Below are 14,617 nucleotides of genomic sequence, written 5' to 3' on the forward strand. Positions count from 1 at the left end.
TCCCTGGCAGGGGAGCCATCTGGATCTGCCAATACAGTGCTCGATCATTTGGACCTTAAAAATAATCAGATCTGGGCGGACATATAAGAATATAGTACCTGGGTGCTGTGAATATAGGTGTTCATCGTTTCTAATTTGAGCTTTTCAGGGTCAGATGTATACTTGATTGTGTAGGCCGACGATTCTTAAATAAACTAGCATAATAAATAAAATAGTATGACTGTTACTTACATTAATCATAATAGATTTGACCTTAGAGCGTTGTTTTTGCATTTGCCATAATTAATATCAGTGTTTTCTCGTCTTCTTTGAGAGTGAACACCTGTAACAGTTCCTTTCTCTTTTCGTTGAAGAGATTAATGGTCAGCTATGTGTACAGGAGCCTGATGACCTTTGGAGGGTATCAGGACGATTTTATGGTCGTCATTAATACTCATTCAAAAGACAGACCAACGGAGAAGTTACTCTTTGCCATGGCAAAACCCAAGGTGAGTGGAACACTTTCTGCCAGCCTTTAACTGGCTGGTCTTTCCTGGGAAGACACTTCTCACACAGAGGGTGTTGCGGGTGGAAAGGGGACTTGCTTAAGCAACCCTCAGCACAACTCATGGCTTACTTGATCTGAGTTCTAATTTGTTTTGCTAACATGGCTTGATACAACCTGCTTCTTTTAGCAAGAACTAAGTGATAAACCAGGCATAGTGGTGCGCACCTTTAATCCCAGCACTTGAGAGGCAGAAGCAGATGGATCTCTGTGAGCTGGAAGCTAGCCTGGTCTGCATAATACGTTCTAGGACAGTCAGGGCTACCAAGAGATCCTGTCTCAAAAACAAACAGAACTAACTGAAATTTTCCAATACGGGCCAATTGCTGGTGAAGAAGTTTCAAAAGTAGTGGTCATCTGCCTGCATTCAGGAGTATGGTCGGGAAGGGAAAGTTCAGGGCAGCCTGGGCTACTTAATATCCCCGTCTCAAAAAAGTGTGTGTGAAGAGCTATGAAATTGTTGTGGGTTACTTTGTGTCACGGCCACCCTCGTCCAGCAAGGAATGACGCGACCACCGGAGCTCTTCTCACTGCAGTTTATTCCAGGACTTCTATCATTTCTCTCTCTCTTCCCCTCTCTCTCTCTCCTCTCTCCCTCTGTTGACCTCTCTCCTTTTTTCCTCTCTCATACCTTAAGTAGGCATTGGCTGCCAACCCCGAACTGCCAGGTGGGCACTGCCCATAGGTTCACGCATATGCAGGCAGCTGATAATCATTGCGTGATCATAGCATAGGTCAGGCCTTAGCCATAGGAGTTGATTATACATCTCCATCAGGTGTGATACCACGCAGCTCGCTACAACTTTGCATGGTCTTACCTACTTGGGGCTATTTGTTTTATGGACTTGTTAAAGAGCAGAGTTTGATAGTTAAGATGTACTTGCCCCTTTATGAAAGTTAACAAACCAAAGCATCTCTAGGTAAGGCAACTTTTGAAAAGATTACATCCTAACACATAAATCCAGTTCGAGGCTGTAGCCGGTGGCAGAGTCTCTGTTTAGCATGAGTGAGGCCCTGGGGGTTCAAGCCCCAGCACTGAAAAAAAAAAATCTAATTTTAGTAAAAAGGATGAGAAATTGTTTTTCCTAAAACTTTCTACTTAAAAAGGTGTTTTATTACATTTATTTATGATGTTGGCTTTTGTCTCTGTGTGCATGCCACAGGACAACTTTGGGAGTAGCTCTCTCCTTCCACCCCAACGTGGGCCCTAGGGATCTAACTCTAGACCCCAGGCTCAGCGGAACGTACCCTAACCCTCCCAGCCATTTGTCAAGCCCCGTTTGTTTGGTTTGTCATAGGTATCTTTTCTGACAAGTTCTGTGCTTTAAGTGAGAGCAGGTAGCCACGGAGTACAAAAGATCACAGTAGCTTCAGTGTTTCAGTTTTAATAGATTGACATGATGATGCTCTAACGTTCTTAATGCTGACCGTCACATTTCCTAGCTTGGCTGGGCTTGGAGATCCATTCTTGCTGCTAACTTGATGGTGCCAGGCATGTAAAAACCCCATTTGATCTAGACCAGTGCTTCTCTTCCTGATGCTGCTTCATAACTGTAATCCTGCTACAGTTACGGAATTGTAGTATCTGATATGCAGGCTATGTGACCCCCAAAAGGAGTCGTGACCCCCAAAAGGAGTCGAGACCCACAAGTTGCGAACTGCTGCTCTAACGAGCCGGGCATGGTGGTAGGCTGAGCAAATGGGGCTAAAATTACCCGTGGACAGTGGAGAGACTGTCTCAGGAACCTGACAGGACAGTTTTTCTCATTTTAGATTCTTGAAATCACCCTTCTGATCGCCAGTTACATCAACAACTTCTTCCAGCAAAAGGCAGCATTCCACCACCTCTCGGCCCCGGCGCTGCTCTCAGCCAGGACCCAGGGACCGCAAGCCAAGGCCAACGGAAGCCAGCCCGTCCTGTCGAACAGCAGGCCCACCAAAGGCCCCACCTTACTCTGAAAACTGCTGAGCCTGAACCTTTCACTCATCCTCCACGAAGTGGCTGCATCCACCCACAGACGAGTGTTTTACACGCTGCCGCCACGGCGCGCACACCACCCCTCCAGGCCCGAGCAGTGATGGGTCACTCTCTTATCTGACGTAAATGTTCAGATAACAATAAAACAGAATCGTAAGATGTGCCAACACACTCATGGTGTCTTAGACACAGTAGGTTAGAATTTGTCTCCATCCCACCCCATCTCCCTTCTTGGCCATCAGACATGGTGCAATAAGGCTTCCCATTTTTGCTTTGAAATATCCTGGCAGTCTTTTGAGAGGGAGATTCCAGACTCTCTTTTGGTAAACCAGTTGACTATCTGGAAAAACTCACTGCCAAAAAAATGTAAGTACTATAATTAAATGTGCCTTTAGCTAAATGAAGTGGTACTTGGAAGAGGAGGGTCAGTTTGAGAATCAGCTGTGGGAACATTATGCAGGGGGGAAATTCTTAGAGTAAGTGCAATAAATCTCCTGAGTCTGTGAGTCAGGGCATGAGAAGGCAGGCGATCGCTAACCAGAGCCTCCTCTGTGGTATTAGAACGTGTGGACCCTGCGGCCTCAGCACATCACTGGAGTGTGGGAATCAAAATGAGGTGCTGAGTCCTGGCGTCCCTGCCCTCCAGGATCGCGTGAGATCGCGGGAAGGGTGTCCCGCCATCTCACTGTGTTTCATGCTAGGTCAATCTGACCTTGCTTTGTTATGAATTTATATCTTTGGAAACAAAGGAGATCCTTAAAGCTCGGTCCGTCACACAGTCTTTCCTGATTAGAGTTTAAAAGTAATTCTAGAGTAAATTTTAATAGAAAATACTTATGCCAAAGGAAGTAAATTTTCAGTTGAAGTTGTCTTGAGATGCCCGTGTTTGATAGTTATCCCACTGCTGTGGCAAAATCCTTAACAGAAACGACCCAAGGGAGACAGGATTATTTTTGCTGTTTCAGAGGGTTCTGTCCCTGGCTGCTCGGCCTCATGCAGTTGAGAAGCCCCATGGTGGCGGGGCTTGTGACGTACGAGGTTTCTCCACCTCATGATGGATGGGAAGCAGAGAGCAAGAAGGGACCAGGGACAGGTACACCTTCAAAAGCGTGTCCCCAGTGACTCACTTCCTCTAATTAAGCTCCAACTCTCAAAAATTTCTACCACCTATCAAACTGGTATCGCTGTCTGGGGGAGCAAGTGTTCAACACACTAGGAACATATATCTCACAGTTAAATCAAAACAGCAACATAGGTGGCCAGTACAGTCCAGGCTATGTTAAAGAAATGGAATTATTATCCATGATAAAAAATGAAACTGTGATAAGATATGAAAATTCTATTATAAAAATATCTTAACTGTAATAGTGATAAGCACGAGTCTACCTAATTTTATTTATGTGTAGAATATTTGTATTTATTTTTAGACATATATATCACTGTGCGTGCCATTATTTTTTTAAACCAATTTGAGGAAATGCTAGCTGCCCAATTAATTTGTTGGCAGAGCCCTTGAATTTTCCTCTCTGCTGCTTTCTTCCTGTGGCAGTGTCCCGTTCCCACACTGAACCTTTAAAATATGTTTTTCCCTTGGGAGCAAAGTTAGGACACACGCTGCTCGAGTCCTATTGGATTATCTTGGTAAAGACAAAGATAAATTTAAAACCCCATGGAAATGGGGTTGTAATGGGGTTTTAAATTTCCCCATCCATCTTGTGAGCCACAATCACTTGTTCAATCAACCAATTCATTTTTTAGAATAAATGATTGACGGTTTGGGGGTGACTCTCTGAGCGATTTTGACCGGGGTAAAGTAGTGTTTTTGAGTGCCCATAAAGCTGCTTAATAATCATTAGGAGGCAAGCTACAGAGACTGGGCAGAACTCTCTCTTCTTGGCAACATTTCCCTCACCATCTGGTGAGCAGTCCCATACGCCCAGCCTGAGACTGCAAAGCAGCCAATGCTTAGCCTAAGCCACGGTGCCTTAGACTTCACGCTTGTTTTTGACAGAGCAGAAATAAAATATTTTGATGGAAAGAAGTCAATTTTCTGTAACCAATGATGTGAAAATTTTATTTCCTGGGAAATTACTGATCTAGCCATTTTTTTTAAACGCAAGTATATTATTATGATTGGTTACCAGAGAATAATGTTTCATAGTTAATTGTAATATTTCTCACCTTTCCTTTTCTTCCCTTTCAGTCATAATAAATGATTTGCGAGACCCATGTTGAACATTATCTCTTGACTAATCTTCAAGAAATCCCTAATGTTTTCCCTGTCACAGCTGAGGTGCTGGGGAGGGAGGGGCAGTTATCGCCGCCTCCTGCATTCAGTCTGTCTTCAGCGTGGCTTTGTTCCATTCACGTGAAAGGAAGCTGTTTAGACAAATTGTAATTTTAATACGTGTGCATATGGATGCATACAGACTATGTGAAGAGGCAAAGAGAAATTTGTGTTTCCCCAATAAAACTCTTTATTTCATTTAAGCGAGTTCAAAGGATTATGTTCTTAAAAACTAATTTAAAATGTTCTGCAGAGAGAGAGAGTGTGTGTGTGTGTGTGTGAGTGTGTGTGTGTATGTGTGCCCTAAAAGTCAGATGCTGCCATTCCTTACAAATGAATTTAACTCAATTTACAAGGAATGATAACCACGGCTTACAAAGGGACTTTGTCCCAAAATATCTTTCTTAGTCAATTGTTTGCCAGTGTTTTCCAAAGAGAAAAATATGACCAGGTTCATATTTTAACTCTTAGTTGCATTGCAGTATAATTCTGAAGAACTGACCATCACAGCTACCTGTATTTCTCCAGGTTCCCCGTGGGCTGCCCCTGGGCTGCCACAGAATCTGTACTCTGCCCAGCCCTAAACTGATTTCTGAGGGGCTAAGGCTCAGGCTGTGAGGGACTGAGTTCCCTGAGGCTCAGGAAGGAACTGTGCAGACTCTTCTCTGCTACAGAAGCTCCGCCTCCCCTCAGTTTTCACTTCCCTAAAAGAAGTAAGGGTTTACAACCAGAAGAGAAACCTTTTACCTCCTTTAAATTCCAAGTTAAGGCCAAAGGTCACGGGTGGTGCGCTTCTATAAATGCTGCACTTAGGAGGCAGAGGCGGGCCAATCACTGAGTTGGAGGCCAGCCTGGTCTACAGAGCAAGTTCCGGGACAGCCAGAGCTACAACAGAGAATCCCTGTCTCAAAAACAAGCAAACAAAAACCAAAATAAACAAGCAAAAAAAAACCCTCCAAATTAAGCTAAGTTCACACTTGGACATTTAGAAGTGACATTAGGTGTTTCCATGTTGTCAGGTGGTGTCAAGATGTTCCGGGTCATTTAACTTAGAAGGCGGGCTCTATGACAAAGGGGATAGGCCAGAGCAGGAATCTGGCATGAGATGAGATGGTACTTGCTCCAAACTGTGCCATATTTGTCAAATGTTAGCTTCCCCTAAGTTGAACATAGTGACAGTGCCCCTTGGGAAAGGTGGCCGTCAGCAGCACTGATGCTGTGGCCCCCGTTCAGTAACTATTGGCCTTACCCAGGGATCCCTGGTGGTCCTCCAGATGCTCGCTCAAATGCACATTCCTCTGAAGTTGCTTTTCTTCCTCTGTCCCGTCAGCACCTGGTCAACAGGATTTCCCCCTCATCCGCTACTGCTATCTAATACAGTTGGTAGAGCATAGACTTGGATCTTGGGAAAGCCGAGATGTTTCAGGTAAATTTCTAAAATTCAACTTGAATTAATTCAGAAAGCGATGAGAAAATTCACTTACCTTATCTTCATTACAAAGATCCTAGGAAGCCTCAAATAACTAAATGAAGTCATAAGAAAAGAACATAGGCCTCAGGAAAACCCTGGAGACTTGCACCAGGACTGTCTGTTCATATCAGTGTATCTGCTTCACATTCTTAAACTACGTTTAGCAGAACATATGGTCATTGTCTCCTAAAGGGAATGACCTGCTTTTTCCAATCATAATTTTAAAAAATCCAAAGAAATGTCTCTGCTTAACCCAATTCATATTTCAAGTTAATGCCAAGCCAACTCAGCATTGGATGAATGCCAAAAGAAATTATGAAAACGAATCTGCCTGGTAGAATAATGTGTGGCCAGCATGTCTTGTTCTGATGACTTTATAACTTTATATATGGGAATACATGCTTAAAACCGAGATTCTAACCACAGTACAGTGTTAAGTCCAAGAAGTTGAGGAAAGACATCAAAATGTTGAATGTTTATTTCTCCTGGGATAAACATTTCCCAATCTTCTTTCCTGCTTTTCTTTTCTATTTTTTTTTCTTTCTCTTTTTCTCAAGTGCTAGGGACTCACTGCAAGGCTTTTCACATGCTCGACAGAATTCTAGCCCTGAGTCCTATCTCCTGTTCTCTTTTTTTCCTGCAAGAAACGTTGAAAAACATAGGGGGAAGATACAAAAACTCTGCCACTTTCCTGGCTGTTGTTAATAGTCTCCATATGGTAGTCCAGGCTCCCAAACCTTCTACACAGCTGCACAAAATCACCTCACTGAAACACAGGACCCGTCAAAGCATGGCCCTCGTAAAATCATACGTGGTTCGTCATAACCTATACAGGCAAACTCAGATGACAAGGTCCTTCACAGCAGTCCAGCCTACCTGCCCAACGTGAGCTTCCACCTCAGCTCCACAGGTGCTTTCTATGCTTCCAGACGGTTCATAACTCTCCAGCCAGTTTCCACATGTGCCTGTAGCCTTCTGAGCTGCTGCCATACCATGCAGTCAGCCATACAGGCCAGGGAGTGGTGGCACACACCTTCATCCCAGGACTTGGGAGACAGAGGCAGATGGATCTCTGTTAGTTCAAGGCCATCCTGGCTACACAAGATTGAATCAGTCTAAAAGAGAAACAGAGCTCATATAAAGGTGATTCCAGCACCCGGGAATCACACACCTTTAATCCCAGCACTAGGGAGGTGGAGACAGGAGCGATATGGCTGGGTGGAGAGAGGAATATAAAGGGGAATAGACAGGATCTTACTCGAGTGTAGAGTTGTTATCAATACCAACCTGGCTTCCTCAGCAAAACACAGGGATTCTAAGCACCTGGACCCAAGTCATCACTATAACCGCGGTTTCCAAGCCACAGGCTACCTAGCACCAGAATATGGAGGCCAGTTCAGAGAGCGATGTATCAGCCGTCTTTGAAACCATCCTTCCTTTACTGGACCACTTTCATTTTAGCCCCTTCTAATGGTGCGACGGCAGCCTTTGCTTTCCTAGCTCCACAATGCTCCACCCTTTGGGCAGAGTTTATTCTCAAGGACATTATCTGAAGTGGGTGCTCTTTTCTTTGACCAACGTTTGCTTCATTTCCAGGAATATGCTCCTTATGTCTCTTCGTTCAAATCTGTCAACAGGGCTAAGGGAGAGTGGAACTCAGGGTAAAGCGTGTGCCTGACTTGCGGGAGGCCTTGAGTTCAATCTTCTACACAGTAGGAACTGACTCTAAATTCATCTTACTTCAAATCCCGCATTCTTAAACATCACACTATAAAAACAGCCCAAAGGCAGAGTGTTGGAGAGAATTTCCTTCAAATATTCAGGGATCTTAGGCCTGGATCTATTCGACATTCAGAACAGGTCAAATACCAAACCTGCCATAATGTTTCGACCAGTTCTTCAGGTGTGGCCACTTCTGGACCTCCTCTACAATAGTTTGATCACCTTGAATTATGGTCACAGTGATCTGTGTTCATCTCTTTTAAAGGCTGAGTTTTCTTACTCTGTATAGCACAGGGCTTTGTGTATGGAAATAGTCTATATAATTTTGTGGGGATTCCTATAAAGAGCGGTGTCTATAAAAAGCCCACAAAGTTCAAACAAATATAATCCACCTTCATAAAGTGTATTAAGTATGTAGGAGAGGCACACACTTCATTGACTTATTAATAAATAATGTACTGCTTCCTAAAACATCATGCAGCCAAACGTTCAGAAAATGGGAAAAGTTGCACGCCTTGTTTTGATTTTCATTGCTGAGTTTGTCTTCGTCTAGTAAATTATTCGGTAACAGTTCAACACTGTTTCAGCTTCTACTCCCAAATCATGGCGATAGAGAGGGGACCAAAGTTAAGACAAGAGAGCAAAGGCCCCTGGCATATAGCTGGCACTCAGTAGAAATAAAAACAAAACGAAAGAAAAAAAAATTTCAAGTTTTGATTCCAGATGCAAGAGGACCCTCACCATACCGTACTCCTGACATCCTGTAAATTGAGACGCAAACAGAACTACACTTCCCATGAGACCTCTCTTCGGCACGACGTCACGTCGCTGTCATGGCAACCAAGGAGCCCCCGGCATTCTCAGGCCCAAGTAGGAGCTCGCTGCCTGCAGTGGTCAGAACTGTTTTCCACGCGGATCCCAGGACAACTGGGGCTGCACAGTCACCATGCCCAGGTATTGCTGAACCGGCCAGCGAGGCATTCATAGCCTCCCCTCTTTTCCACCCGGACATGGAAGGGGCACGGGAGGGTGCGGCGTAGGTACCCAGCCCTGGCTCTGTGGGTGGGAGATTGTGGGCCTGGACCGCAACAGTACCTACCGCGCCGCCGCACCACCCCGGACATCCCATAGGCCTAGAGCTTGAGGATTCTATCACAAACAAGTAGAAAAGTAAACGACTAGGAAAGCTCATCAACTCCAACCCTTCGCTGATTACATAGACGTTACTTTCTTTTCCTTTTCGTTTTGTTGTTTTCGAAACAGGGTTTCTCTATGTAACAGCCCTGGCTGTCCTGGCACTCGCTTTGTGGACCAGGCTGGGCTTGAACTCACTGAGATTCTCCTGCCGCTGCCTTCCAGGTGCTGGGATTAAAGGCGTTAGCCACCACCACCCGGCTAGACGTTTCTTGAGTGCCACTTGAATTGCAGGCTGGAGGGTAGGCAATGGTGAACCAGATCACAAAGCCTCCTCCTCAGAGCCCCCTACCTCGTGGTGCGAAGGTGCAGCACCTCCTTGAAGGCGGAGGGTTGGGGGTATTGATGGCTTGTGAAATACATTTGAACTCTTCATCTCTGCAAGGTCCTTTAAAGTACCTGAACCACCAAATGGCCTACATGGATGTAGAGTAGAGGGCCAGCGATCTTTCGCCCCCTTCTGGCGTGAACTGCGGTTGTTTATGAAGTTCAGGACTGGAAATGTGAACCCAAAGACTCATGCATGTTAGGCAGGCATGTTACCACTTAACCCTATCAGCATCCCGGATTCTGGTTCTTGTCTAGTAATAATTATAGACCATCAATAACTTTTGTAGTTTAAAAGGCCAGCGCCTACAACTAAATGAGCAGGGACAGCGTAACAATCACTATGGCCCTGAAAGCAGATTTTTTTTTTAAAAAAAAAATGACATTTCAGAGGGGAAGAAACAGATTTGATTAGCACAGAGGCCTGCATGTATTAGCTGCTCAACAAATATTTACTTAGGACTGGGAGGTGGATAAAGTGCATGATGCTCAATCATGAGGACCTGAGGTTGGTGAAAAGCAAGGACAGGATAGGTGTCTGTAAACTCAGGTATTTGGGGAGGGGTTAAAGTCAGGAGATCGCAGGAGCTTCCTGGCCAGCGAGTGTACCCAAGAAGGCAAATATGCGTGTCTGCATGCTTGCATTTGACTCTTGACTGTTGGCAGGACTAGCTGTGGCATGCTCCTTCTGCCTTGAGCTTCCTGCTTGCCATGACTCCTGGAACTGTGGGGCAGATAAGCCTGCTCTGTCTGGTGTTTTATCACAGCAGTGGAATGGAAGTAGGCACTCTGCTTATCAGCTTCAGTATTCTTCACCAACCGTTTCCAGGTGAAGGGTGCTAGAAAAATCCTTCATGGTTTTACCTAGTTATTGACTTCCAGGAAATAGTATTTTTATAAATCTTACTGAAATAAAGTTTCTCTGCTGGAAATAGCTATTTCTAAGAATTCCTTCTGTTTCTCTGGCTTTTGTTTTTCTACCTCTTATGCAGTGAAACTCTCTGGGAAATTGCAAAAGCTGAAGTGGAAAAAAAGAGAAGTCATGGAAGTGAAGGGAATGGAGCTGAAATTGGAGAAAAATCTGTTTTCTTCATTGGCAGTAAAAATGGGGTAATACTTTAATATTTTTCAGTTATTGAAATAATTTAGCAATCAGCAACAAATTTTACTTTAATGCTATGATTAAATCTACATATTTTCAACTCTGAATGTTCACTGAATTAGGAAGGGCTTGTCATTGATCTAGGAAAAGTTATACTGTGAAAAAAATGTTAGAAAGACCCTTAACTATTTTTATTTCATAATTCAAAGTATTCAGCTCTTCTGCTTTGATTGCATATAAAGTCCAGGCTCCACTTAAATGTCTGAGTCCACCCCTAAGTCATTAGGTCAGTCTTAACAGCATTCACACTGTGAACTCTGACTTTACTTTTAGGAATCTCTATGAAGAAATAATTGAATTGTGTTAGTGATGTTTATCAAAGACTTAGTTGTTTTAGAATGTGGAGGAAATGAGATGGTAGTCCCCACTCTCTGTAAGGTCACTTGGCTACATGTACTAAAAGTGTGGATTGTAGCCACACAGTGAGAACAGATGTATCATGTCCACACACAGAATTCCTGTGAGCAAAGGCTGCTAGTGACACTGTCCACGAAAGGCCAAGGCTTGCCAGCTGCCGGGTGCTGGAATCCATGTAGCATTGGCTTGAGAGCTGTTGGATGCTGGAATCCATTAGCATCACGCTCTGTTCTACTTGGAGTTCATGTTACTTTTCATTCTCTGTGTCTCATGCTTCTACGTAAGGGTACTGAAAAACTAAGAAACTTCCAGAAACGAAGGTCTAAACCAGTGGGGCTACATGTTCAGTGAGCAGCCTGATGTGTCTCAGCATCTCCTCAGAAATATCTCCAAAACACTAGATATCCTCAGTTGGGGTTTTTAATCTCCATTATTGTTAAAAATTATATTTATTGGCACAAACAATTATATAATAAGAAAAAAGTTGGGGCTGGAGAGATGGCTCAACAGTTTAGAGCACTGGCTGCTCTTCCAGAGGTCCTGGGTTTGACACTGGGTCCTATCACCCAATGACAGCTCACAACTGGCTGTTATTCCAGTCCCACGGGTTCTGAAACCTTCTTCTGGCTCCCTCAGACACCAGCAGTACACATTGTGCACAGACCTACACATAGGCAAAACTACCACCACATAAAAATAATACATAAAAATAAGGTAAGGTTTGAAAGAAAAAAGTTAGGAGTTTTGGAAGAAAATAACATGTCACTTCCATGGCTTTCTCTTGAACCTTTTCATATCTAGGAACAGCATGACTTCCAAATCACAGATGCAGAAGCATATTTTTCAGCCTCTTCTCAGGTCTGCAGTTAGAAACACTTGGAGCATAATGCCCATCAGTGTGTGCATGTGTACGTGTGTAGACAGAAGCATCCATGTATAAAGGAAGCAGGAAAAGGCATTTCAGAATTGACCTCTTATCATGTAAATGGATTTTTACATTGCCATACCTGATAGCTGCATATTCCTTGTGTGGATTGCCGTAATCAGTTTGTTTGCTATCAAGGTTTCTAGTGCTTCAGTTTTGTATCACACCAGCCATACTTCATCAGTGCATGTTGCTTATGGTATTCCAGTTATCTCCTCACAAAGAGTTCACTTGATCTGGTTGCACATATTATCTGGAATGACTTATTACCATCTTTTTGGTCTAAAAAGAATGTAGCTTTTTATGATAGATAAAAATTTAAATATATATGTATATATATATATATATATTAGAGAGAGAGAGAAATATAGTAAAATAGTCTGTCTTTTTAGCAACCTAGGGTTTTCCAAACTTTTCCTTGACACCCAGAGACTTCCTGCAGTGGGCCTGTCCTGCTGAGCCTTTCACATCTCTTCCTTGCAAGGAGTCCTTCAGTCGTTTTCACTGAACCAACCTACCAGCCTCTGAGGAGGGTGTGGGTTAAGCTTCATGGCTAGTGTCTAAAGCCCACATTTACTGACTCCTAAAAAGGAAGTCTCTGGATGAAAACAAGGCACTTCAACAGAGTATGTGCACCGTCGGCTCTGCGCCTACCTACAGCGCATCTTGTATTTGTATGTTTTCCTCTCCCTTCATTTCCGCTTCAACAACTGGGACGGAGAGATTTTAGAATACAGCAATCAGCCTAACCAGTAATTAGCACTGCCGAGTAAAGAGAAAGTTTAAGACAGCTGTCAGGTGACCCCTAGAGTGAGATGTGATCGGCTAATACCTGTCATCTGCGGGACTTTATAATCATAGTAGCGGTGTGGTTAGATTGTGATGGAAAGTCGACAGTTCACTTTTCCCACTCATCAAACTTTCAAGTGATTCTGAAAGTTTCTAGTTTTTAGTTTCCAGGTAATTTATCGCTCAAGTGATTTAAGAAGCTATTTTGGGCCACAGTTACGAACACTAATAAAATTTTGCATGTAGGCAACAATAACGTGGGATCCTTTCTGTTTAATTTCTAGGGAAAGACTACTATTATTCTAAGGTGTCTTGACAGGTGAGTGTTATGTCAGCCTTTGTTAGACAGCAATCACGCTTGTTCCAGCTGCAGCAGAGCACCTTAGCCCCAAAAGATATGGAAGGAGAGCAGTTTTGAGATTCTAAGTATTTAATTCTCAGTCTCAAATACAATCTTTAAGAGCGCCTTTAAAGATAAGACTAAGAAGAACCTGAACAATATGGGGTTGATACTAGATTTCCTGTTTGAAAGAGAAGTGTTACCACCATCTCCCAACCTCCAGTGGTGCTTATGTTCTTTTGGGCTATGCTGCCTTGGTATTTAAGTTCTTTTTATTGTGCCTAATCTATGCCTGTATGAACAATGATTGTAATCGGTGTTTTTATAATAAATCATGCAGTGTAGCATTAGTTTAAGATAAAGTACAACTGCAACATTGAATTAAAATAGTTCATTTCAGCCCTCTCTGGAAGTATACCCAGATATACAATGATCTTTCAAATTGTGGGTTGACTGTGTTAGACATTTTGTCTTAGGGGAAGCTTCTTGCTTCCTGAAAGACTTATGTTTTAAGGAAATATAGCCAAATAATACTTGGTGTGTATCCTGAGGATGATATCTGCCAAGATAAAGTTCAAAATCTTCAACACTTAGAAATATACAAATCACAAATCTTAAACTTGTGGTTTTTGTTCTTCAAGTTAAAACTAAATACAATATTATTCAGGCTCCAAAAGGAAAGAACTCTGGCACTGGACAGCACATGCTGCTCTTGCAGAGAACCCGGAGTTGCACCCACGTGGTATCTGTGACTCAAAGGAACCAGCTCCTCCTGGCCTCCACAGCACCTGACGTGTGCATGGCGCACATACATGCATGTAGGCCCACATTCATCCATAAAATAAGTAAATCTTTCATTTAAAAAGGGAAATAAATTGTCATATTTTACAATGTAGGTGAACTTTGAGGTTGCTATGCTAAGTGAAATCAGCCAATCACGAAGCACACAAAACTTTCTGGTTCCTTTTGTATGAGATACTCAGAGCAGTTAATCCCACAGAAGCAGAAACAAGGAGGACAGCAGTAGCCAGGGACTGGAAGGGACATGGGAAATGGTTTAATGTATGTGGAGTTGCAGTTCTACAGGCTGAGAAGTCATGAGGGTTGTCTGCCCAGTGATGTGAATGAATATACTTCATACTATGAAATGCACACTCACAATGGTTATAACAGTAAAATTTACTTCATGTACTTCTTACCAAATTAAAAATAAATACATAGCATATAATTGCTTACCAAACAATTTAAACTTGCATGAATAATTTATTAAATAATTTGAATATTTTTTAAGTTGTTTGTTGGTTTTATGCCATTGTTCATATTTGGGTTGAAATTTAAAATAAAGAACTACATAAAAGTCTTCCCTTGGTGTCCTTACCAGTTGACACTGAGCTTGAGCAAACAAGTCGGTATTTCCCACATGGCCTGGATTCAGAGAGCTGGTGACCCAGCGTGGCCCTTGATGCTGCCAGCTACCGCTTTTCCACTGGCTCGTGCACATGCCACTAAAACCTCTATGGT

At 43.1% G+C, this 14,617-nt stretch overlaps 2 protein-coding genes across 2 annotated transcripts in view; both read left to right on the forward strand.

Moving 5' to 3' along the window:
* Plekhh2 (pleckstrin homology, MyTH4 and FERM domain containing H2) overlaps positions 1-5,009 on the forward strand; it is a 108,901-nt gene extending 103,892 nt beyond the window's left edge. The window contains exons 29-30 of the mRNA XM_075955211.1: positions 354-488; positions 2,318-5,009. Of these exons, the coding sequence (XP_075811326.1) occupies positions 354-488; positions 2,318-2,503 (321 nt within the window). The 3' untranslated portion in view covers positions 2,504-5,009. The remainder of the gene's footprint in view (positions 1-353; positions 489-2,317) is intronic.
* Positions 5,010-8,821: 3,812 nt separating this feature from the next.
* Positions 8,822-14,617, forward strand: part of Dync2li1 (dynein cytoplasmic 2 light intermediate chain 1) — a 32,869-nt gene continuing 27,073 nt past the window's right edge. The window contains exons 1-3 of the mRNA XM_075955202.1: positions 8,822-8,956; positions 10,516-10,633; positions 13,041-13,075. Coding sequence (XP_075811317.1) covers positions 8,949-8,956; positions 10,516-10,633; positions 13,041-13,075 — 161 coding nt within the window. The 5' untranslated portion in view covers positions 8,822-8,948. The remainder of the gene's footprint in view (positions 8,957-10,515; positions 10,634-13,040; positions 13,076-14,617) is intronic.

Source organism: Microtus pennsylvanicus, chromosome 21 (assembly GCF_037038515.1).
Source record: "Microtus pennsylvanicus isolate mMicPen1 chromosome 21, mMicPen1.hap1, whole genome shotgun sequence".
Lineage (NCBI taxonomy): Eukaryota > Metazoa > Chordata > Mammalia > Rodentia > Cricetidae > Microtus > Microtus pennsylvanicus.